The sequence below is a fragment of the Archocentrus centrarchus genome, chromosome 17 (genome assembly GCF_007364275.1).
Source record: "Archocentrus centrarchus isolate MPI-CPG fArcCen1 chromosome 17, fArcCen1, whole genome shotgun sequence".
In the NCBI taxonomy this organism is placed as follows: domain Eukaryota; kingdom Metazoa; phylum Chordata; class Actinopteri; order Cichliformes; family Cichlidae; genus Archocentrus; species Archocentrus centrarchus.
In genome coordinates, this window is record NC_044362.1 from 26786361 (window position 1) to 26813514 (window position 27154).

At 39.6% G+C, this 27154-nt stretch overlaps 1 protein-coding gene across 1 annotated transcript in view; it reads right to left on the bottom strand.

Moving 5' to 3' along the window:
* Nucleotides 1-27154, bottom strand: part of st6galnac3 (ST6 (alpha-N-acetyl-neuraminyl-2,3-beta-galactosyl-1,3)-N-acetylgalactosaminide alpha-2,6-sialyltransferase 3) — a 133726-nt gene that overhangs the window by 99161 nt on the left and 7411 nt on the right. The window contains 1 exon segment of the mRNA XM_030751589.1: nt 1345-1527. Coding sequence (XP_030607449.1) covers nt 1345-1527 — 183 coding nt within the window.

A 27154-nucleotide genomic window follows, 5' to 3' on the forward strand; every position in this document is an offset into this window, starting at 1 on the left:
ATGTTAATAAATGATTATAGAATATAAATGCACTGTAGAAGAACACATTAGTCATGTATGACGTAAGTAATGAGCCTCAGCATGTAATATTATAAATGTATATATACAAAAATGTAAAAAAAAAAAAACATATCATCATAAAACATGAAATTCTTTTATTGTAAGACTGCAGCAGAAACATTTTTTAACTAATGTGAAAGAAAATATGTTAATGTTAACAACATTATAGCCAAAGCTTGTGTTTTCTCATCATTCAGTAAAAACATCTTTGAATTTGCTTTTAGTCACTTTGTTAATCTTCTCGTTTGCCTTTGTCACTGAAATGTGATCATTTTGTACTTTTTCACTAATTTGTCCCATTTTTTTGTTTTACGTGTTTTGTTTTTAATGTTTACTTAAATGCTGCATTGAGTGATTTACTCACAATTTGTTGCACCTTGGCTCTTTAGCACATTTGACCTTAACTGTTTGGATTTTATTTAGGCTTAAAAGTAGGGGGTGTGACTAATGTGATTGACAGGTCTGCAGACACAAGCAGCTGGAGTCAATCAAGCCAATGGGACGCTTCACCTCTACTAATTCAGGTCACTGAACTCAACAGTGTTGTGGTGCCTTTTGAAGGGTACTTAATGGAATTAGCTGACAAATAATAAAGCTGCTGTGTGGTACAGGAGTCTGTGTTGGTCAGTATTTTATCACTCTGTTGACTCGCACTAATTAGCAAAGTAGTTCCCCACTTCAATAGGTGAAAAAAAAGCTCATACCCCACATTTTTTTAAATCAATCTTTAGCAATAGAAAATGATCCAAGATTAATTTGACTTAAATAAAAGCTTTCGTTTGTTTATTTTCCCTAAAAATAAACTTTATTTCCCTTACTCTGAATTGATACATTTTGCTTGGTTTGCTGCACCTAACCTGCAGCAGCTCCTCACCCCACAGTCTGAAATCCACTGAATTAGCAGTTTTCACCCATACAGTGTATATGGACACATCATGTTAACCTAGCTTGCTAGCATATGCTGATAACTTAGCACTCTGTCCCCATCTGATTATGTCAGAAAAAATACAAAACCAAAAGCTAAAATAGAGGATTTAAAATGTGATTTTAAAAAAACGTCACAGGGTGACGTCATAGTGGCAACAACCATCCTTTATATACAGTCTGACTTTGGAAAACAATTATTATTAATTGTTTTCCAGTCTTCTTTTAATTGTAAAAATATATATAAGTGCAAGTGTTATCTAGCATTTATAGCTAATCTAAATAAACTGATACTTATATTAAGCTCTTATTTCTCATTGCGTGAGTCATTGCTGGTGTTTCCAGGTGTTCGTTCCTCACCTCCTGTTTGGGGATACTGACGTAGCCCAGGTGAGGCTTGAAAGCCTTGTATGGCTGCTTGGAGAACATCCAGTGGCTGCTGAAAGTCTCACCAAGGAGGAAGTAGGGCTTCTCAGAGTAGTTCACCACGACCACGAAGAGCGACATCGCCACAATCAGACTGGTCGCGATCAACGACTTCTTCTGTGGAGGGAGAGAAAGCACGTTCACGACCAAGTCTGACCAATCCACATAAATCAGCAAATCTACAAACGTGAATGGCAACTATTTGATCTGAAAGCAAAAATCATATAAAAACAAATATGTAGCATCATAAAAACATGTTTACTCTAAGTCGCATTTTAAACATAATGGTGTGTTAGATTCCAAATGCAGGAAGCTTAGTGGAGAAAACAACATCTTTAACATTTAATAACACTGAGCTCAAAGGGAAAGATCAGGGAAAACAAGTTCAGCCAACAGTAACATGATTCTTTCAGCAAACTCGATACATTTTGAAGCTGCACGATCAAATCCCTAAACTAGATTTGATTTTATTCTTGAAAGATTTCCAAACTGAAAGTTAAAGCTTTGAGTCGATTATTTCAGTTAAGAGACATGATAGGATAAATACAAATATAGTGAGTATATTAGAATATAGCATAATATAAACTACACGGATCAATTTCACTCTCTCAATCTAAATATTATAGTTGCACATAATTTACACATATTTGTCTGATGATTTATTTTCACTCCATATCATCTCACAAGGCCGCGCTTTGCTGTCTGTTAGTTACTGTGTTAGCACAGCTAAACTGGGAAAACTGAAGGTACTTTCACAGACAGTCATTTTCCCAGATAATTGTTGGAGCACATCAACAGAAATTAATGGAATTGGAGCTTTATTTTTGATAAATACGATGCAGCATTTTTATAATACATAATTTTTTTGGACTATGACCCAGCTCTTGTCATTTTGCCCCTGTATACCAGAACAGTGGATTTTAAATAGGCAAAATGTGAGATTTTCAGCTTTAATTCGAGGGCTTCAACAAAAGTATTGCATCAATTGTTTAGGAAATACAATCGTTTTTATATGTAGTCTCTTATTTTCAGAGGCTCAAAAGTAACTGAACCAACTAACATGATTTTAAAGATAAGGATTGTTTTTAATACTTGGATAAAAATCCTTTGCAGTTAATGACTTGATATGCTCTGTTAGGCCTTTACTGCAGCCAAGGTGGCTGCAGTAAAGGCCTTGGTTTTTTGGTTTTTTATTTAATAACTGAAAAGCATGTTTTGTTGGGTTGAGATCAGCTGACTAACTTAACCACTGAAGTATATTCCATTTCTTTGCCTTGAGAAACTCTTGAGGTGCTTGTGCAGTATGCTTTGGGTCATTATCCATTTGCACTGTGCAAGATTGTCTAATCAGTTTTGCAGCATTTGGCTGAACCTGAGCAGAGAGTGTAGCCCTGTACACTTCACAGTTCATCCTGCTTTTTCTATCAGCAGTCACATCATCAATAAATACTAGTGGCCCGGTTCCAGTGGCAGGCCCATACAATAACATTGCTTTCACCATGTTTGACGGATAGTGTGATGTTATGTGCTGTTTCCCTGCTTCTCCATACTTCTGTCTCCCCATCATGCTGGAACAAGTTAATCTTGATTTCATCTATAAAGTACTTTTTTTTTTTTTCAGAACTGTGAAAGCTTTTTTTTTACAGTTTTGTGGCAAAGTCTAACGTGGCCTTCTTCTTCTTGTGTGTACCATGTTGTAAATCTACATTTTCGTTTAGGTAGACTTTAACAATGATACACATACTGTACCTCCTCCAGAGTGTTCTGGACTTGGCAAGATGTTGCGAAAGGTTTGTTTCTAACCATGGAAATAATAATCAGCTGGTTTCTGAGGTCTCTCAGGCTTTTTGGTGTTGCTGAGTCAATGTCTTCATTCTTTCTGAGAGCATACCAGACTGTTGGTTTGGCCACTTCTAAAGTTTTTGCTATCTCTCACATAGGTTTATTTCATTTTTTCAGCCTGATGCAGGCCTCCTTTACTTGCAGTAAGAGTTTGAGTAAATCAATAGTTAAATTCAAGTTCAACTCAAGAGCTTGTATCTGCTTATTTGTTATGGGATGAGATAGCCAAAACACTCTTTATCAGTCAGTTATAGTCCAATTTCTTTTGCACCTCTGAAAATGAGGCACTATGTATAAAAATGATTGTATTTCCTAAACAATTGCTTCAATAATTTTGCTAAACCTCTTAAATTAAAGCTGAAAGACTGCACTTCAGTCATTTGTTGTCTGTTTAAAATCTATTGTGGTGGGGTACAGAATTGTGTCATTGCCCGAAATCTTATGGACCAAACTGTATTAGTTGGTTTACATTAGGTTAGAGAAGAAAGACAAGAAGACCAGTTCAGTCACAAGAACCTGTGTGATGGATTTGGTGAGGGCTCACCATTTTGGGGAGATCTGAATAGGTCAGTCAGTAAAACATGATGACCTGACTGATTTCCAGTCAGTGTTTTGTTTCTACCATTTGCTTGTTGAATGTCCAATCGTTTACACCTAGTTGGTGTAGAGTACAAAGAAAACCCTGTGTATGACTGCACCTGCTGCATGCTCATCTCTCTTCTCCACAATATAATTTATTTTTTATAATAAATCTATCTATTCTTATACTATTCATTACTCCTGAAAGATTACTTCTGCAAGAAGAAAACCTGGTCTCACTATATTTTCCACAACAAATCTTCAGTAAATAAAAGCGAATTGTTTCCATGCATTTGCCCGGCTCGTGTTCGTAATTGTGAAACGGAGCAAACAGGAGCATCAGTTTTGATCAACGCTCAGAAAATGATTTGTTTTTATAATACTGTGGAAAGAGTTCCCCACCCCAAGATACTAATACATCTTAACTGGCTAAGTAAAAACTCCTACAGGACAAATGAGGATCCATCTAAGTGCATCTTACTCAGGCCCAGGGAGATATGAGCACACATACTGTGAGAAGATATTTCCAAATCAGAGACTTTATGAGGGAAGAAAGTGGAAGTTAAACTCAATCGTGTTTTCAAATTAAGACTTGTGACTCACAATAGCCTCTTCCCTTTGCTTCAGATGCATCGAAAATGAAAAGATTCCTGGGAAGTCCTCCTCCTTCTTATAGAGTCAATTTACAGAGATTAACACTTAATCTCTGCTCACCGACACACACAATTTCACTCTTTTAGCACGACTGAGCCATCATACCTTGAAAAAGCTGAGCTGGAACAGGCAAAGTTGTAATCAATTTTTTAGGAGTGGCATAGCTCACTCTGACAGACGTTCATGGCTCCCTGATGATGACTGGTGTTTGACTTTTTATCTGGTTGCACTAGTGCACTGACTGTGCATAAATATTATGATCTTCTTTTCTGTTTCAATATTCTTACTAATGAAGCAACAGTTAGAGCATACAGTGCACAACAGAACAATGATCATGTAGAGGTAAGAGGTATTGCGGCCTGGCTGAAAGAGCTGAGTGATGAATAATGAATAAGAGATGGAGGACGGGGAAAGGTCTCACAGACAAGGAGCTATTGGCAGGGCAGAGATGGAGATCAATAGATACAAGAGAGAAGGAATCAGGCTGTGGTGAAAGAAATCTGAGGCATGCTACATCTCTCAGCCAGAGGGTGATGATAGACTGCAGCAGAGCCAGAGATGCTTTATGTTTTTTTTCCACTATTTTTATTCGAGGAAACTTGAGTAAGATGCTGCTAATATAACACACACAACAGTAGGAAACTGCAGATTTTTAGGGAAGTGGCATTTGGCAAAATTCTTTTGAATGTACCTGACAGCATGAAGTCTGAGTGTGGGCGTGGTTAATGGCGAAACCGCCACCACCAAGAGTGCCTGCACAACCACGCGCTCTGATCTCCAACATCAAACGTCCTGAGGGAGGCACCGGGGGCTGCGCACTTCAGAGATGAGATCAAACATTTGGTGTGCGGTGGGAGTGCGGTTGAAAAAGACGGCGACCATTTGCTGCCCTGACAAGCCTATCACATTTTACCAGTTGCACGCATGTTGCATCATACATCATTTCATGGCATTACCAACATCTTTGATCATAAACAGACTCTAAACTTTGATCTGGCTCGAAAACAGCACAAAGATGACCAATGAGAAATCCTCTTTCCACTTTCTAAGTACTTTACAAAATAATATATAACACTTTCTGGAAAGAACAGTCAGTTATATGTCATCCCCCCTGAAATAAATAAATAAAAAATAGTAGGTCGATTTCAGAAAATGTACTGTAATAGCCAGTCATCAAGAGTCCATAATGGAGCATGAAACCAATCCTTTATAAAAGCAGGAGGGTTCATCAAGAGGAAAAAAAACAACCTTCGGCTCAGTCTGCAGAGCTGCAACATCCATCTGTTCTCATGAGGACAGAAAATTTCCTTGTCTCCTTCAACCTCAATCTGGCCACAAATCACAGGGGAAATGATGTGTCAAAGTCTGGAGGCGATTGGAGGGCTCCATGTGGGCGTTGTGGGGCGCTGAACCTCCACGAGCTGGAGTGAGAGACTCACAACTTCTCTCCTCGTTTGCTCATCCATCAGGGTGATCACAAGTCAGTCTGTTGAGGCGTGTGACACAGAAATTGAAAGGCTCGGTATCGAAGAGGGAGTACAGTCGGGGAGTGGGACCATTAACACCAGCATAGAAGCAGCAGAACAGCTATAAAGTTTCAACATTAGAGCTTTCGGTCAATGTTAAAACATTTTGCTTGAGCAATATGACTCCATATGCAGCTGCAACGACCTTGTTTGCCACCATCAGATCAGACAATGATGGCCATTAACAGCACAGACACTTATGGTTGTATCCTGGGGGTGTTTCATATAACGCATGCCGACTAAAGGCTTTGAGTTGGCTATTTTTAAAGGTGCTAAAACCTACTCTGAGGAGGTATTGATCTCAGTTCACTGACAGACTGTGTGGGATCACTGGACCCTGGCACATGAGAGAGCCATAATTTTCCCCCTGCCTCTCCTGCAGGGAGTCTGTATGAGCAGATTGCACAAAGGAAGAGAAACTAGCAGAAGGTTATTGATGGCCAGCTTGTCCATTTGTGGCAATGACCTAAGTGAGTTGTCAGTTGTGCAGAAATTGAGCAATAGCAAGCTATGTGTTGCAATAAAGTACAATTACTCAAATAAAGGGTCTGTATTTCTATTTTATGTTATTTATTTTTACATTTCAGGAAAAAAAATTAAAGATTGTACTGCAATGCATTTATGTCACAGCTTTAGTTTTAGAGATTGAATAATCTAACCTTTCTTAATTACAACAGCAAAACACTGTTTACCTAACATTAACCCATCAACAGTAATACTACAGTCATATATAAAATAGAAAAAATTAACCTCAGAAGCATTTTTTAGCTGATTAATAATCAATATCACTGACCTCATATGCAGTACTGTGCAAAGGTTATGAGCCACTCCTCATTTCTTTATGTCTTTATATCTTTATTTATATTTATAATAACTGCGGCTGCTGTTACACCCAAATTTCCCCTCTGTGGGACAATAAAGGCTGTTTCTTCTTCTTCTTCTTCTTCTTCGTCTTGCTAGTAAAATGGGAAATCAGAGCAGCCATTTATTGAAATATGTTCACACATACATGGAAATATAGATAGAATAAAGATCTATATTTTATCTTATATAGATAGTATATATGATAAAAACAAAGTCCATACAATTCTAACAAGATTGAAAGCCAATATTTGATTTGACCACCTTCATTCTTCAACACAGCCTGAACTCTCTGAGGGAGCTTTCTTGTAATTTCTTTAAGCAGTCTTCAGGAACAGTTCTCCAGGCTTCTTCAAAGCTCTTCTTTGGATGTTTCCGCCTTTTGTTCGGCTCTCTGTCGAGATGATGCCACACTGCGTCGTTCCCAACACCACTGGCCAAAGTGTGACAGTCTTCACTATGTTGTACAGATGGCTGCAGCACTCACTGTTGTAACTCTCTCCTGACCTCATCTGTACACATTGATGACAATTTGAACCACAAATTTCACATTTGGATTCCTCACTCCATCAGACCTGTTGCCACTGATTTTCAGTCCAGTTCTTATGTAATTTGGCATACATCAGCCTTTTCTCCTTGCTTCTCTTCCTTATGAATGGCTTCTTGACTGCCATTCATAAGCCATGGATCAACTGAAGGGCCAGATGCATCTCTCAGGTCCTGTGTCAGGTTTTTGTTGGATTTTTTTTTTTCTTTCAGATACTGTTCATGGGCTGTAGATTTTTTTTGAGGCCTGCCACTTCTTTTGTCCAGTTTCCTCAAAAATTGTTGACCCATCCCCATCTGTAACTATTTCATCCTTTAATATCTTTAATATTTTGTTTCATATTTATTATCCAAAAATTTCCAACCCTTTCAGTGTGGGGATTTTTACTTATAATGGCGTATTTATACATAAACAGTCAAGTTATCACTTTTGTTTATGAAAGAGATCTGATACCTTCTCTAAATATTACTAACCACATAAAGCACTAGAGCAATTTTCTTACTAAATATACACCAAAAAGGAATAATAAATCTGTAAACTGCAGAATAATCAACAAGTCGTACTCAATTCACTTGTGTGATGAATAAAAATTCAAAGCAAATTAGCTGTTTATTTCCTCATGCATATATAGTGCATTCAAAATTTCACCTCCATCAGGATCTATCTGAGCATGAAGAGAATACAATTTCCCACAAAGACTAATGCTCCAGCTCAGTAAACAACAGGGCCACACAGTAGTTCAATCCAAAAAGCTAATGGCGGTGGGTATTGGAATAATGAGAGGCTCAACCTGAAGAAAATAGCTCATGAAAAAACATATCTGGTAGCTATTTTTGAATGTCTCATGGGCAATGGGCAAAAAACAGAAAATTACATTTGCAATGCAAAAACGCTACCTCCCTGGCTCCTGATTCTTTCCACCACGGTCCAGCGAGCAGTTAAAATCCAATTTCAATTAAGGTGTTTGAGAAAATATTTGAGGAGTCTTACTCTCGCTCTTCTCCTTCCTCCTCTTAGTCCTAGTGTTTCTCTCCAAGGCAATAAGACAGAAATATAAACAAAGAGCCACTCTTGAGATTAAAAGAGGGCCCAAACACATTACTTCACTCGTGTCATATTTCCAGCAAAGGTCTCGCTTCAAAAGTCATCCAAGTACAAGATAACAAACTATTCTTTTCCCGGAGGAGGAAGAGTCCGAGTCTTTGCTGCCGGTAACACGGTCACGCACAGGTTCCCCTTCAAATTTCACCCACAGGAGCCTAAACTGCCACAGGAACTGAGAAATGGTATTAATATAATATGTAGCTGCTTCTGCATTTAGATGAGCTTTATCACTGTCTAATCAAGTTAATTGAGGAGTTATTTCTACATTTAAACGTAACCTGCTTTTAAACGCATCTCCGCACATAACCAACACATGTGACACAGACACAAGTTCATGCTCGCACCTCTGCTCTCTTTGAACGGAATGTGTGGAGCGGCTATAGTGATCCATCCAAACCATACAGAGGGTATTTCTTTCTGTTGGGTTGGAGCCTGATGTAACAGTGCTTTTACAGGTGCTGGTCATAAAATTAGAATATCATGAAAAAGTAGATTTATTTCAGTAATTCCATTCAAAAAGTGAAACTTGTATATTATATTCATTCATTACACACAGACTGATATATTTCAAATGTTTTTTTCTTTTAATTTTGATGATTATAACTGACAACTAATGAAAACCCCAAATTCAGTATCTCAGAAAATTAGAATATTGTGAAAAGGTTCAGTATTGAAGACTCCTGGTGCCACACTCTAATCAGCTAATTAACTCAAAACACCTGCAAAGGTCATTAAATGGTCTCTCAGTCTAGTTCTGTAGGCTACACAATCATGGGGAAGACTGCTGACTTGACAGTTGTCCAAAAGATGACCTTTGACACCTTGCACAAGGAGGGTGACACACAAGGTCATTGCTAAAGAGGCTGGCTGTTCACAGAGCTCTGTGTCCAAGCACATTAACAGAGAGGTGAAGGGAAGGAAAAGATGTGGTAGAAAAAAAGTGTACAAGCAATAGTGATAACCGCACCCTGGAGAGGATTGTGAAACAAACCCATTCAAAAATGTGGGGAAGATTCACAAAGAGTGGACTGCAGCTGGAGTCAGTGCTTCAAGAACCACCACGCACAGACGTATGCAGACATGGGTTTCAGCTCTCGCAGTCGTTGTGTCAAGCCACTCTTGAACAAGAGACGGCGTCAGAAGCGTCTCGCCTGGGCTAAAGACAAAAAGGACTGGACTGCTGCTGAGTGCTCCAAAGTTATGTTCTCTGATCAAAGTCAATTTTGCATTTCCTTTGGAAATCAAGGTCCCAGAGTCTGGAGGAAGAGAGGAGAGGCACAGAATCCACATTGCTTGAGGTCCAGTGTAAAGTTTCCACAGTCAGTGATGGTTTGGGTGCCATGTCATCTGCTGGTGTCGGTTCACTGTGTTTTCTGAGGTCCAAGGTCAACGCAGCCGTCTACCAGGAAGTTTTAGAGCACTTCATGCTTCCTGCTGCTGACCAACTTCATGGAGATGCAGATTTCATTTTCCAACAGGACTTGGCACCTGCACACAGTGCCAGAGCTACCAGTACCTGCTTTAAGGACCATGGTATCCCTGTTCTTAATTGGCCAGCAAACTCAGCTGACCTTAACCCCATAGAAAATCTATGGGCTGTTGTGAACAGGAAGATGCGATACACCAGACCCAACAATTCAGAAGAGCTGAAGGCCACTATCAGAGCAACCTGGGCTCTCATAACACCTGAGCAGTGCCACAGACTGATCGACTCCATGCCACGCCGCCCCAACTAAGTATTGAGTGCTGTACATGCTCATACTTTTTATGTTCATACTTTTCAGTTGGCCAACATTTCTAAAAATCCTTTTTTTGGTCTTAAGTAATATTCTAATTTTCTACTGAATTTGGGGTTTTCATTAGTTGCCAGTTATAATCATCAAAATTAAAAGAAATAAACATTTGAAATATATCAGTCTGTGTGTAATGAATGAATATAATATACAAGTTTCACTTTTTGAATGGAATTACTGAAATAAATCAACTTTTTCATGATATTCAAATTTTATGACCAGCACCTGTATGGAGATGCTATTTTATTTTCTCTGTTACATCTCTGCATCTGCAAGTCACCTCGGGTCTGCTTGAGCCCAGGAAAATAAATCCCATGATCAGACGGTGAGTGCAACGCTGTGTGTGGACACATTTTTTTGGTGACCATGAGGACTGTCATGGAGACATTTCAGACTACTTATGCATGGTGTCTGCAAGCATCTGCAGAGTGTGTTGGGGCAAAAAGTATATCCGTGTTACTAAAATGATGCCAAAGGTAGGCTGAAAATTTTAGGTATCTAACTTTAAAAACACACACACAAACTATGTAGGATAAAGCTTTGCCACTGATGGTTTAAAGGAAAAAAATAATAATGTAGTCAATTTGAATTCAATCTGCCAACTTTTTATGAGCATAAATGGAAGCTAAGGTTTGTATTTTATGGTCCCATGGTCTCGTAGAGTTCCTTTTTCACTCGCAATAACTGTTAAAACTGTTAGCTGTTCACCTCCTGGTCTGTCTGATAACCGTTTTTGGGTTTCACTAGGTATGTGTCCATAGATGAGCACATCATTTTATATGCTTTTTTCTATGCTCAATCAAAATGTGGGCAAAAGATAAAAACACTGAGAGAGAGGCGAGCAGTTTAACACATACAAGAACAGACAGAATGAGTTAGTAGAAATACAAGCCTAAAGAAAATAATATTTAAAGGAGGCAGGCAAACATTATGACAACACCACGTCATGTTCAGCTGATATCTGTCACATATTGTACATAATTACTGTCGTCTAAATCATTCATCATTGCTGCTGGTATAGCCTGTGTTCTTTCTATTATATCTGGAAGTGGGGAACGAACTCCTTGGTGTATTACTCGGTCTCTCATCAGCTGTATCACGTTTCCATTTTTATCTTTGGGCCACATCGTGGGAAGGGAAGATGTTAATATTTAAAGGTGCAAAATGACAAACCCCGTCGTACTTCTATCAGCCTGTAGGGATGAAAAGCACCAATGCTGGTGTTATGACAGTTTTCTGAAAATTTTAATAATTAAAGGCGACCATCCCAATTAATATGAATTACACGCACTTTGATAATGAAGCTGAATATGGTCATATGTGAATAATAATAATTTAAAAAAAGATGATCATAGCCAAAATACCAAACTAAGGCTTCAAAATGAATAGGAACAAACCAATAGGTGACTTCATAGTGACTTTATCTGTCTAATCTTTTATATCCAGTTTAGAAAGTGGCTCAAGATGCCATCTACAGTTTTATTCAGTTTGAGACTGAACAATATTAAGAAAGTCATATAAAAAAATTTTTAAAAATTAACATCTTCTTATTAGAGGTCTACCCTAAGTCTTGAGAGAAACCCTGCAAATAAATCCTACCAATAGTATTTTGTTTTTATAGATATTGGTTCTGACTTTGGACAGCTGTTGAGGAACCAGCAATCTAGTAGAAATTCCCTTCAGACTCCTGGCACAGCAGTGGATGCAGATGGAGAGAGAGAAAGAAAGAGTTCAGATCCAGGAATTACCGAGGCTGGAGAAAACAGCTCAAATTAATGCGGTGTGGGACCATCGTGGTCTTCCACTTCACTAACGTCTGAGAAATTCTGGAGGCGTCGGTGGCAGAGGTGCTTTGCATGTCTGTGTTGATCCATTCCCCTCTCGTACACTTTTTAGCATTTTCAAACTTATGCAGAAGGGTGGAGTTAGGCGCAGATCTGGGAGTGAGGGGATTGACTGATTTCCATTTTTGCTTTAAACAGGTTTGCAATAAAGTACATCTACTTTACAATAAACTGGTTTCTGCTTCCTATACAGTTTTAAAGTAAAATTTCACATATAACTCCCTTTGGTGTTGAGATGTGCAAGAAGGTAAGATAAAATAAAAAGGATTGATTTGTAAACAGTGTATATCTATATAAATGTAAAATGCACTCCACACCACTCAATTTCTATTTTCACAGCACTGATGAACAACAGCTGCAGCAATAAAAATGAATGAGCAGCAGCAAAGTTCATTGCTCATTTGGGGGTTTTAAAGCCTGATGATCCCGACCAAGCCCAGCAGAGGGGGCAGTCACCTCACACAGCTGTCATGTGGCGACCATATGGGAGCAGAAGAGCACTGGATGCAGCCTTGCATCTTAAAAATGGATCCTCTCCCTAAACCACTGGTCTGTGGAAACCCTCGAAATATTCACTTGTTTAGTTACAGTAAGTTAATCCAGCAGCAGAAGGTTTATTTTCTAAATGAACACCAGAACCAAATCCAGTCAATATCATGGTGTGTCCAATAATGTGCTTCTCATAATCCTAATCGCAACCTTCTAAATAAATCACTTTTAGTTAATATGTGTATGCAGCAGATTTAAAAGGCAATGGATCTCCACTAAGCGCTGAGCACTTTCATTTCTTGACAGAAGAAAGAAAGAAAACTGAAAAGTAATTAGAATTTCTGCTTGCTCGTGATCAGTTTGGTGATGAGAAGTGTGGCATTTCAGGCATAAAATACTCAGCTGTAGCTGGGAAATATAATAACACAGGCCATGCAGTTTTAGTGGTGAAACAATCAGTCGATCAACTCAGTCTTCAATGGACTGAATTTCATCAGTTCTTGCTTTTCAAATATTAAGACTTTATACAGTTGATATATTGTTGGACATTTAAGACATCACCTTGGGTTCTCGGTAAGTGTTATCTGTAATCATTACAGATAAAGAGCTTATAAAAAATAGTAATCAGTATTTCTTATATGCCTTTGCTTGTATTAGACCATTCTGGGCAATGGATGCATTTACTGAAATACCTTAAATACAACTTTCCAGTCATGTTATTTTTAAATGACTGAAAGATTCAAACAACGACCGACACAGTTCGCTGGGCAAAAATGTCTTGTTGATGCCAGAGGTCAGAGCAGAACGGCCAGACTGCTTCAAACTGAGACGAAGACAACGGTAACTCAAATAACCACTCGTTACAACCAAGGTACACAGAAGAGCATCTCTGAAAGCACAACATGTCAAGCCTTGAAGCAGACGGGCTACAGAGCAGAAGACCACACTGGGTGCCACTCCTGTCAGCCAAGAACAGGAAACTGAGGGTTTTATGTGCATGGGCTCACCAAAATTGAGAAGACTGGAAAAATGCTGCCTTGTCTGATTTCTACTGGGACATTTGGATGGTAGGGTCAGAATTTGGCATGAGCAATATGGAAGCATTGATCCATCCATCAATTTATGCTGCAGGTAATGGTAAATGGACTAGTTCTTATATAGCACTTTTCTACTGTGTCTGCGCACTCAAAGTGCTTATACAACACGTTTACATTTACCCATTCACACCCATTCATACAAGCACTTCCATGATTAAGGCTTCTTCATTTCTCAAAACTCCAAATACCTGGGTCTCTCCGCCGTTTAGCTTTAAGAACTAAAGAATCGTTTCGGATGAGAGGTGAAACATCTTCAAGAAGCAAAAAGAAGTCCAGTCGCCTTTTTTCAAGCTCCAGAGATTTCTATGACCTGAACGACTGAGAACCTACACAGACATCATGGATGTGTAGCTGACACATCTGCAGCAATTGTATGAAGCTAGCATGTCAATATGGACCAAAATCTCTGAGCAATGTTTCCAGCACCTTGTTGAATCTGTACCATCTGAACACAAAAAGGGGTGAGCAGGCCAGTACTAGCAAGATGTAACTAATGAAGTGGACAATTAGTATATATTACCCTGAAAATACATGTAACAGTCCCCACAGAAATGTTAATAAAAACTAAGAGAATTGCCAACCAGAAACATTACAAAAACATTATATGCTTCTTCCCTATTGGCAGTCAGTTATTATTCAGTCAAAACTCGAGGAACCCGTGTTTTTTCATCAAAGAGATAAAATGGATATAATGATGAATATCTAGCTTTCTTTTCAGAGATGTTTTTTCCTGTTTGTAGACCAATTTGCAGGAAATGAAGTTGCAGTAGCAACCATCATTTCTGCTAACAGATAAAAGGGATAAACAAATAATATGCGCATTAGGTGCACCAATCTCCTATTCATTTTTTTGTGTGTGTGTATTTTATCAAATAAGTCCAGATGTCCGTGCTGTGAAAATGGAACTTCATTCATTTCCGATATGGGCAGAGTGACCTTCCTCCTGTACAATAACAAAATGTCCTGATGACGCCCTTGGAGCATGTTACTTCCGTGGTATCACCCTTATCAACGGTGCCATATGAAAAGCAAATCCTTAAATCCGGGTCAAATGAACACTAATCTGGTCTACTGGCACGAAACTGGATCGTTTTGGTACAGACCATCATGTACAATCTTAATCTGGACCCCAAAAAGAAATCAGGTTGTTTTTATGTGGATGAGACTTTGCAGGTGACAACAATAAGGACGTAACACCCGTTTCTTCAGTGTAAACTTACATACTGCAAATCCCAGCCTTCATCGCTAGATGACGTCAAACCCGGAATACATGTGCTCATCAGCACACGTGTACTTGTATGTGTGCCTGTAACAGGAAAGCACCAAAAACCCATTTGACTAATGCATATCTGATATCAAATGGAATATAATCCCCACAAGTATGAAGGATTAAACACTCTGCAATATTCACTTCCCCCTCTGGATGCAGCAAACTTTCGGGATAAGAGGAAAAAAAACAGCGCAATATGTTCACAGAAACAGTCTGGTGATGCTCTACGCTCTGCTGCGTAGGCTGATGCTCACTCACTTGAGAAAGTGAAGAATTTGTCAAAGTGAAAGGAGGAAAAAAAGCTGCTCTTTGTGGCACTTTGAAAAGCTGAAAACTGGAATATCTATGCAATGAGTGAATGAGTCTACCTGTCAGAGAAGAAAAAAGCATATTGAGAATTCATTTTTGGCTGTAATTTATTGTGCTACCATAAAGAGTCTCTGCTGTGTGACTTCGTCGCTGGAGCACTTCTATAAGCCCATTTGTTTCATTTGATGATGTTCCGTCTCAAGGTCACAACACACAACAATGTGAAGCAGAAAGATTTTATTTTAAGATTTTTTGCTTATTTAATTTTCTGCTGTACTGGATTTTAGATGTAAACATGCTTTTTATTCCAATACATTTTTTTAAGATTTACTTTTACAGATGCAGATTAGTAGCAAAGATCCCAAAACTGTCTAGAAACTGGCCTAAATACCAAGGAACATCACCCCAGGGTTCACAAAGAAGTATTCAGTGTGGATGGAACATAACATGGTCCTTAATAATGACTGTACCAAGAGTATCTAACCAACTACAACATAACTCTAGAACAATACTGCAGCAAAACAATTAAGAAGTACTTTAACCATATATTTACATCTGTATGCTATCATATGATAATGACCACGATATTATTTTAATGCCATAAAGCCCAAACCTTGTCAAAGTAGAGGATGTTGTGCAGATTAAGCAGCCCTTTGTGTTGCACAATTCTGTTCTGCTTTGCCTGAAACTCCACTATAAAATATTAACACATTTTTTTTTTTAATATGGAGCTTTTCTGGAAAAGAGACACATTTATTTTTACACCGCGAGTGCTACATATTTAATGTGGTTAATGTTATGTGCATCTTTAACTAAATAAACTGATCATCGCCTAACACTCTTCTGTGTTCTCCCGCTGCTTTTTAAATGGTTCTGGCCCGGATTATACATCGTTTGAATGCACAAAGCCTCACAATTCAAACTACTTTAGATACCAACACAAGAGCAATAACAGTTCCTTATAGTGTAGACACAGTGCGTACACAGCAAAAAAGTTAGTTTATTACACTTTCTGTCATCTGTAGGAGCATATACTTGCTGGATTACGGTGTGCTACTCATAAAACTTCAATGAACAAAATGCTTCCAAGCTTTTGGCTCTTTTTTTTTTCTTTTTTTTTTCAGATAAATGGGGGTGAATGTCGAGGCGTTAATGTATGTTTGTTGAACCTGGTTCAAACCGATTAACTGTAAATCAAAAAAAAATCAATAAACCTTAATAGCTCTCAGTGTGAAGGCAAGCAAGCCTGGCTACAAAGATACAGTAAATCAATATATCAGACCACCTGCTCACTTTTGCTTTATGATGGAAAAATGATGACTAAACGTTCCCTCGTCTATAATATGCATAACTCCTATTGTAGGGGTTATTTTTGGAGACAGCCAAAATGCCTCCCGGCATTTAGCCAATCACAGAAAATGACTTCTGCCGCTCACTTATGACAAGAGCCATTTCAGCTTTATCCTTCTGTCATATTTGAGTTTTTAAGGGCTGGCTCTTATAGCCGCAGATGGCTATCGGGCAGAAGAGACCGCACTGCCGGCCAAGGACAAAGCTACTGTACAGTAATGCATCAGTTGCTCTCCATCCAGCACAAATGTCCCACATTTGGGCCACAAGTCGTGACCACAACCAGTTTGCAAGACAAACTTTAGTGCAACAAAAAAAAAAAAAAAGGAAAGAAAAACCAACACACATGAGAGTGCAGATGCTGCAAACCAGGCTTTTGAATTCTATGGAGTACTTTACAACAGAATACCAATTATTCTCTCTGTCTTTGTGTTTGAAGGGCGAAGGCAGGGGGGAATCTGGCTGTTGAGAAAAACATCGACCAGAGAAAATCCATTTTAATTTGCCAAATGCCAGAGCAGGATTACTGACATTTAGCAACTGATATTTCCCCTGAAACTCAATAGGATGCCTCCATAACTTCATAATAAAGCCTCATCTCATTGCTAGTGATTATGCACAGCATGACTGCTCACACAGAGAAATCTAAGTATATGTATTTATCAAAAGTGCAAACACGGAGACATCTGAGAATGTGGAAAGATTAGAAAGACAGATGCAATGCATCATCTGCAGGACGGAGGAACAAACAGCCCTGACAGTTTCCTTCAACACTTCACTAAACAGAAGTTCGGCCTCTGCAGAGATTTTCTAAAAAGTGTTATTTGTTAAAGAAATGCATTTGACATGAAAATGTCTCCTCAAGGATGCCAGAGACTGGGAAGCAGGAATGCACGTAGAGTATTAAAGTAGCTCAGCATCAAAAGGGAATTTGTCCTGTTTGAAGTTCAGCCTTCAGACGGATGACGACTGCGATACCTTGAGGTGACAAATGCATTGTTGTAAGAAGCAAAGTTATTTGTTTTCTCTTTGACTTTGAGAGATTCTTTTACTACGACAACTGCACAGCTGGGGTGCCCCTATAGCTCAGCTTATTGAGCAGGCATCTCATGTACCAAAGGCTACAGTTCTTAATGCAGTGGCCTGGTTTGAGTCAGCCCCAGGCAATTTCCTGCATGTCACTCACCCTCTTTCTCCAGTTTCCTGTCTACTCTACACTGTCCTATGTAATAAAGGCCTAAAATGCCCAAAATATATATAAAAAGAAACTGCACAGAAAACTCAGTTGATATACTGGCATAAATGCGCACCCTTAATGTTGCTAGTGCATCCTTGTATTTCACTAATGATTAATGCAGAATCCCAGTACATTAGCCAGAAACATTTGCTACACGTCTGTCAAGATGACGCTGCAAGTTAATGAGCATAAGAAAAGATGGATGTGGAGGAGTATCTTCTTGAGCAGTGGAACAAATAGGATATGTTGGATTGCATAGAGCATATGTTGCATTTAGGACATATTTTTAAAGTCATGTCTCACTCTGAGCATTTATGGCTTTTATTGTGGAGCAGAAAATCTAAGTTGTTTACAGCAGCAGAAATTTCTCTGAGCTTTCTAACAGTAAATGCACTCAAATGATTTGCCAGCACACCTCTTTGTTTTTCATTAATCCTCTTAGATTGTGAAGGTGCTTTAAGAGCTTTACCGACGGCATTATGAAACTTAAAGTGGAGCAGCTGTTGCACACAATAAACAACCCAGCCAGGTGAATCGAAGACCACCAAACGAACCCGCTATGTGGCACACGCAGGTGTTCGCTCTGCAAAATTACAATAAACTTTGCAGAGTCTGTCAAAGCCTCTGTGGATCGCTGCCACTCTGTGTTGGGAGAGTGGCGGCATTCAGTGTGAGTGTGCGGGGAGTAGGTTTGGGGAGGTGGTAGCAGTGTCACAGTCAACAACAAAAACGGCACCCAACGCCTGCAGTTGTGAGGCAGATCAATAAGAAGCCAAAAATACAAATCTGGACACTGAAAGCAATCACAGAATGGCCGCCGAACCTCAAACATGACACAAAACAAGAGCAGTGAGCCTCACTAAGCAGATGCAACATCACCCGGAGTGCATGCTGGCGCTTTGAAATGCTGCCTGCTCCCCATTTTTCATAACTGACCACAACAAGAGGAAGTTTGGAGGCATATGCAAGCATGAAAGCAGGTGGTGAGTTTTAGTTCATGGAGAGAAAAAAAAACACAGTGACTGTTCTTTATTTAATGCTCTCACTGAACCACCGGGCTTTATTTGCGTCTGTCAGTCTCTTCGGTTCACGCCGGCAATCAGCGTCCCAATGCTGGTGCCCACAGCACTGCCAGGCTTCCAGTGGGGATAATAACAGTGTCACTGCAACCTTTTATTAGCCTGGTCAAGAGCCCTCAGCAAAGGGCCTATACTATGACCAGGCATGTTTTTCCACTGAGCACATCACTGAGTTTATAGCACTACCTAACACTCCAATGAGAGGAGAAACTGAATCAAAGCCAGGATATTCGTCAAGGATATCTGATGCTGTATATGTCATCCACAATTCACCAGCAGGATGGAAATAAATCCTAACATGTCAGGGCAATAAATTAGGCTAAAAAGCTGGTCTGCCAGGAGCAGGCGTGGCACACAGCTCACAGTTAGACAACACTAATGCAATTACAGGGATTTTCTGCTTGCTCAGAGGCTTGGTTCAAGGGCGGAGCGCAGAGAGCTGAAGGCGAGCTGCACACAATCAGGCGTTACTCAGGGTAACAGCCGAGCCTGATCTTGCCACCTCACCGTCTGGAAAAGCCGTTGAGAAAATGCATACAGGATTACAGCAGCATGGCTGTGAGATCAAGGTTATACTGCACTAGTGATGAGGCTAACCTGCACCAAATTCAGCTTTGCTGGTTTGGATTTTTTAAGTTTATGAAAACAAAATCACTTTTTGAGCAGCCATAAGGATGCGAGCTGTGACCTACATCAGGATTTTAGAAAATTACCACACTAAATTGATATTCTGAAGAAGGATTTTGCTTGCCCCTTTGCCCCAAGCAGTTGTAGAGTCAGGGTCAGGTGCAAACAAGCCACTGAAACTAAATGAGATTCAGTATTTTGCTGTAGGATGTTTAAGGAGGCAGCACTTGAACCATTTGTTCAGTTAACGTACAACCTTCCCACTCAGTCTGACACATCGAACTGTCCCTTTGATTCTTTTTTTTGTCATTTGGGCAGCATTTCTAAGTTGTATCCAAGTCTATGGAGAGCATAACTCCTTACCAAACATGGCCTCTGCTGATCTGTCTCTTCTGGGGCTTTGGATCGCTCCTGTGCCAACAGGCAGTTAGGCCTTGCCAAGAGTACAACAAGCTCTTAGGCCTTGCCAAGCATACAATGTGCAGACAGGGACTTGCCAAATGTAATCCAGCAATAGTGCAACATGCTCAAATGAATCCAACTGGCTGCGGGTTGTAACTCTCTGTAACACTGTAACTTTATGCTTGGAAATTAACAGAAACTGAAGGAATAAATGCTCCTAAAAGCTGATAATTGAGCAGAAATTTGTGATTAAGAGTGCTGGAAAGTGTTCCAGGGAAGAAAACAACAGCAGAAAACAAGCAGACTAATCTGTATATCCACAAGGTGACGCTTGACTTAGGTCGCCTTATTAATGGCTGTTGTAACACAGCGGTAATCAAACTGCTGGGGCACAGAACTACTGCAGGTATGACATAGATGTACAGGTGAAAATACAGAGTGAAATTAATCTGAATGAATTTGATTTTTGTAAATACAATTGCTGATGCTATTGTGCAGACTTTTTTCTCATTAAAATTCTTTTCTATTGTTAATGACTGATAAGAATCATGGGGTGTGGACAGTTTGGAGATGACTGTTTTTTGCTCTGCTGGAGTTTTCTTCTCTCCATTGAATATTTAGTTTTGTTGTTGCAAAGATTCTATCAACTGATCGTTTGAGCAAAAGCACTGGAAAATGCTTATTGGAGTTTACTAATAACACATACACATACATTTAAATCAAGAAGATCTGGTTCCTAATAACTGTCTGCATTCCTGGGTGTTTGGTCTATTCATGCTGCTCTGTGTCATTTCTGTTCTCAAACGCTCTCACACTCTCCTCATTGTCATTTTCATCATGACTTTGATCCATTGATCTTCTTGCCTCATTGCTTTTCTGTCATCTGCCTTTCAGAATGTCCTCTCTGCAACAGCCCACCTCATCCCGGACGTTCAGAGAGACTCATCTGAAGTCTCCATCAGCCATCTGCTAACTCTGTACCCCACCACCATCGTCCATGTCCTGTTTACCACCTAGATGTAGGACACCGTTCTGCTGTTTCACTTCAGAGTTTAATCGAATTACTCAACTACTAACATTCTGAACTCTAATTCTGGTATAAAAGGAACCCTAAGTCCAGTGTCACACACATCAACTTGACTAGGGCTTATTAGCTGATCCCCCAGTATATCGTTAAACTAGCATTTTTTTTACTTTTCTTTTGATTTGTATTCATCTGAGAGAGCAACAAAGTCATGAACTGATTTACTAGCAGGCTCCATCCCTTCCTGTCTTGTTAATTTCCCTACCAGCTGCTATTGTGGTGGTATTTTAACACTCAGTTTCTTCTCCAGAGAGGATCTTGTCACCTGTTTGGACGCACCCCAACGCAAGCTTCTTGGATTGAAATTTGCAATGGTTCTTCCGCTCTGGTAATCCACTGCAGGCTGGTGGGCAAGTTAACTGATTAACTGTTAAGTCATTTTCAAGTAGAAATAATAAACATTTGCTGATTATAGCAGCTTTCAGGCCAATATTCACATTCTTTGAGTTTTGCTGCTATCATCTTTTAACATTATTCTAAAGTGAATGTTTGTTGGCTTCAGAGGGTTCTTCAGACCAGTGTTAATTTCACTGACGAAATATTTTCATCATAGGTTTCGCCAACGACCCTTTTTTCCATGACGAAAATGTGACGATAACTAAATTAAAACCACCTAAAAGGATAAAAACGATGACGAAATTAATTGACACTTTCGTCTTGATGAAAGTGTTAATTAATTTCGCAAGAAAATGAATTTACACTTTCGAAAATGGTTTCATCTTGACAAATCGTCATCATTTTTAATCTATTTAGGTGGTTTTTAATTTAGTAATCGTCTCATTTTTGTCATGAAAAGGGTCGTTGACAAAAACTATGATGAAAATATTTCGTCAACAAAATTAACACTGCATCAGACAAAACAATAAATGCTAGAAAACATCACTTTGTGGAGAACAACAATCGGCATTCAGATTTTTAATTCATCAAAAAATAATTCCTTAAATTCACAATGAAAATAATATTGTAATGATTTAAAATGACACTGTAAAACCCACAAAACGGCTTGCTGATTCCCTTCTCTACATCTCTTAAATTTCAGCTCTGTGCTCTACCTGAGTATTCACCAAAAAACAGACAGGGCCTCTATCTGCATCAGCAGGTGTTCACAGCTCAGAGACAAATCTGCCTTCATACATACACTGTGTGTCCATCCGGTATTTGCCATTTCCACACTGCTGTTAGGTTGGCCTGTGGCCCTCTGGATCATTTTCTAACCCAGAACTCCAAAGCTTGTCCAGGGAATCGTCAGGGGCGGATGATGCCATCTGACCATCAAGGATCTGCCACTTTGGCAATTTTGTCTCTGACTCACTGACTTGTTGTTTATCTACAAGTAGAAGCTCAAATCCCAGTGGATAGTGAAATGTTGAGAGGCCAGTCTTAATCCTGAAATGGCGTGTGACCCTTTAAGTCCTGAGGTCCTGCTGTCCGAGAGGTCCTCAACACGTTTGTGCTGTGCATGTGCAATCTACGTCACTACGTAAGACACTGACGTAATGCTTGCCAAGCAGTTAATTTGCCTTCAAAGAAACAATGAGGAGCTGCTAAATCCAGATGCAGCCAGCTGCCTTGTATTTTACTGCTACAGCTGCTTCTGCTAACTCTAAAATGTCTGCAATTCAATGCAAAAATCTCCCCAAAAGTCGGAAATTCAGAGCCAACCTCAATCTGTGACGAGGATACAGTAGCAGACAGGGAAACGTGCCGGTAACAGCACGTGAGCCACAGTGGCCTGTGAAAGAAAGGTTCTCAAAATTGTAATCAGATTATCTATTCAATATGAAGATCTAGCAAGGTCCTTCTACAAGCAAAATGTATGCTGATGTCCCAAAAAAAGGTTTTAAAATGCTTTTTTTTTTTCTTTTGGAAGTTAAACTACCACCAACCTTTTTGCTGTTACAGAATTATCCAATATATTTAAATTTGATTATTTAGAAAATTTCTTTCCCTTAAAATGTCTCTGCTTCTAGTATGAAGTTTCTGCTATAAATTAAGAACGGATCAGAGTTTGCAGAATAATGGGTGGTTTATGGTTCAGCTGGAAATCTACATCGTAACCTACATTGTAATCAGAAGCCCCTCTGAACCCTACACCATAACCTGACATACAGATCCCTAGATATGTAAGTACACATCACGTGTACAGAGCAGACAACTACTGTGATTAACCTGTTCAGTACCGTAGATTCCTCATGTGCACGTCTGGCTACCTTTTTGCTGCAGTTTTGGAATTTAACAGCGAGACTGAAACTGTTGGAATCGATGTGAGGGAATGTACAAAGATGTTGAAAAATCTGAGGGACAAATATCTTTACCCCTCAAGAAAACTGACCACAACAACGAGCAGGGATACAGGACGCAAAAACGGTATCAGCATTTTATTTGTTTCTATCATTACCACTAGGTAACACATAATGCACCACGCACAAGCATAAGTGCCGGCAACAACATTGACGACTTACGTAGGTTATGTTGTAGGTTCTACAAAGATTCACCGCACAAGTCTTAAAAGTCATAATATAATATTCTGAAGATGCACCAGATGTAAAAAAAAAATACAACTGATTACCACTTTTTTAAACATCTCATTAAACTCTCACTCAGATGACTCACTGGTGAAATCACAAATGACTGGAGCAGTAATTTTAAAAACATAAACACATTATGACAGAAGAAAAAACAGCATTGCCAAGTTTTGCCAAATCGAGGCACCATATGGACATTTGTTTTAGGGAGATGAAAACCAAACCCCTGAGGATAACTTAGCTCCTGCTCTTCTGAAAGTTGGGATTTTATTTCAGTCAATACAGACTGAAGCAAGCTAAACTTTCTGATGGAAATATAGCTAAGTGTGCAGTCTAGTGTAATGATTACAGAAAACAATGGCAGATTAATAACTGCACTCAAATCTTTTCTGCATGAATTGTCACTCTGTCCTCTTGTTTCAGGGTAATTAAAGTTTAAAACTTCAGCCTTGGCATTACAGCTCCACTGTGAAAGCATGTACAGTAATAATAGGGGTTACGGCCCAGAGGTTCTTTGTGAGCGACACGTAATTTTATGCTGCTGACCGTGACTGCAATTATATAGGAACTTAATTTTTAGGCTGCCACATCACCTCCTTCATTAAACTCTGTGTGTCGTTTCTTTGTGTTTAGTCCAGTAAGGGGACCAAAAAAAAGGATGACCGGCGCTGGCAGCTCAACTCGTATCAGAAAAGCTCAAGCAGCCTGAACTGGCACAGCAGCACATGATTAAACACAACAGGATTAGAACTGCCTGAACAACACAACCAATGAGAATGAGTAAGACAAAGTCGGAAGTCTTCCCAGATGCTGATAAGATCCCTTGTGTGAGTGAAAGGTTACTACTACGACTGCTGCACTGTGGATTAACGCCAGATCTGGAGGGAAGTTATTGCCCTTGGTTGCCACTGTGAATAAGCTAGCCATGCACTAGCTTCTGCAGCAGTGTGTGTGTGTGTGTGTGTATTTGCACAATAAATGTAGGTTACATTACCATAATAAAGCAGCCACACGCTTAAATGGTATCCTGTTGGCTCAAAAGGGTTCAGAGGATGGACTGCAACAGCAGAGCAAAAGACAAAGACTTTCTTTGAGGTCTTTGAATCAGAAAGGAGACTCAGCTTAAGTTTAGATGAAATCAGATTTCTCCTCACGTTTGATATATAAAATATGATAGCAGTATTGTTATTTATTGAAACTGTAAATATTAGTAGAATGTTGGTAGAATATGAAATATGTTCACGCACGGCTAAATTAGGTACTTTTGCAGTGGCTCTTGACATAAGTTATAATCACTATATCTAATAATGCTGCTGTATCAACAATGAAAATGATGTGACAATATGAGCAGGGTTACTTAAGCATCCGTGTTATGTTGGCCGCTATTTTTGGAGCCATAAATGACCATATTTGAACGACAATGTGAAGAAAAGTTATCAATTGCCACTAGCAGGCTTGGTTAGCAAGCTGCAACCATAAACTGTACAGGTGCAGCACACAGACATGGATATCTGCTAATTAGTGTAAATTAATAGGCTAATTTAATATCAGAATTTCACTTAGCAAAGGTACAATATAAACTTAGTCTGTATCAAACAGTAAACCATATATTGTACCAAATAATGCCATTAAAATGCTCCAAAAGGCACCAGCAGCACAAACACATCAGAGCGGTCCAGTTCAGTGGCTCCAATTAGCTGAGGTGAAGCCTCACAGACACCAATCAGCTACAGCTGGCTGTGCTGAGCCACCTGTCAGTCAAAGCAGTAAACGACCCATAGAGTCCAAAAACATTTTTTAAAAAGGCCATAAACATGATTCGGGAAATTTAAAGTCGGGAGCCAAAGGGGATTGGCCTGCTTTTGGAGCCAGACTCAGGTGGCCGCTAGACAAACGACAGCTTTTGTTATCTTTTTAGGCCTCAAGCTTGGTCATTCACAGTGATGATCCTACAGAGATAATCATCTGACTTTGATCAATCTTTACCGAAGACTGTAATACACTATACTGCCAAACGTATTCACTCACCCACCCAAATCATTGATTTCAGGTTTTCCAATCACTTCCATGCTCACAGGTGTATAAAACCAAGCACCTAGGCATGCAGACTGCTTCTACAAACATTTGTGAAAGAATGGGTCGCTCTCCAGAGCCCAGTGAATTCCAGAGTGGTACAGTGATAGGATGCCACCTGTGCAACAAGTCTAGTTGTAAAATTTCCTTTCCTCAGTATTATAACAAAATGGAAGTGATTGGGAATGGGAGCAACTCAGCCATGAAGTAGCAGGCCACATAAAATCAGAGCAGGGTCAGCAGATGCTGAGGCGCACAGTAAACAGAGATCACCAACTTTCTCCAGAGTCAGTCACAGAAATGTTATGCGTTCTTCAGATCAGCTCAAGAACGGAGCTTCATGGAATGAGTTTCCATGGCCGAGCAGCTGCATCCAAGCCTGGACTCTAGAGCAGTGGAGACGTGTTCTCTGAAGTTCCAAATCACACGTCTCCATCTGACAATCTGATAGATGAGTCTGGGTTTGGCAGCTGCCAGGAGAACGGTACTTGTCTGACTGCATTGTGCCAAGTGTAAAGTTTGGTGGAGGGGGGATTATGGTGTGGGGTTGTGTTTTAGGAGTTGGGCTCGGCCCCTTAGTTCCAGTGAAAGGAACTATTAACGGTTCAGCATACCAAGACATTTTGGACAATTTCATGGAGATCCTCATCACTATGACCATCCAATGTAGTGCAAAAATAACAAAGCACCAGAGTGAATACCTCAACAACTCTCTGAGCAAACAACTGTGACTACAATTGAGGTTGCTTCTGATGGCTGCTTCCTACAGGATAACACACCATGTCAAAAAGCTCAAACTGTTGTTTTTTTTGTTTTTTTAATTACGACAGTGAGCTCACTGTTTTCACTAGATATCAATCCAATGGAGTACCTTTGGGATGTGGTGGAACGGGAGATTTGCATGAGGCAAGGCGACTGTCGTGTAACAGCTGTGTGGAATGTGGAGTTGGACCAAATATGCAGGACTCAGGAGACAGGACTTAACTCAAAAGCAGCTTTAATGCAGAAGTCTCTCGAAAATATAAACAGAACATGTAGGCAAGTCAGAGCTGAAGCCAGAAATACCAAGCTTAGAATCAAGGAAAACACAACATGAGTGCAGCCATGACAAAAAAACTGAGGAAAAGTGAAGGACTTAAATACAGACATGAAGTAATTAGGGAGAGAGGACACAGCTGTGGAAAACAAGACACAGGTAAACAGAATCTAACTAATGTGACAAGGGGAAGCAAAACTGAACACAACGCACACAAGACAAGACACAAGGCTAACAAAATAAAACAGGAAGTAACTAGACATGGGAACAGGGACGTGGACCTGACACAGAACATAGGAGGGCAGGAAAGCAATCACAAGGAACATTACAAAGAAGCAGAACCAAGACTAAGAATAAAATCATGAAGAAAAATAGGCTAGGGTACAAAACTCACAAAATGGCCAGAACTGAAAACA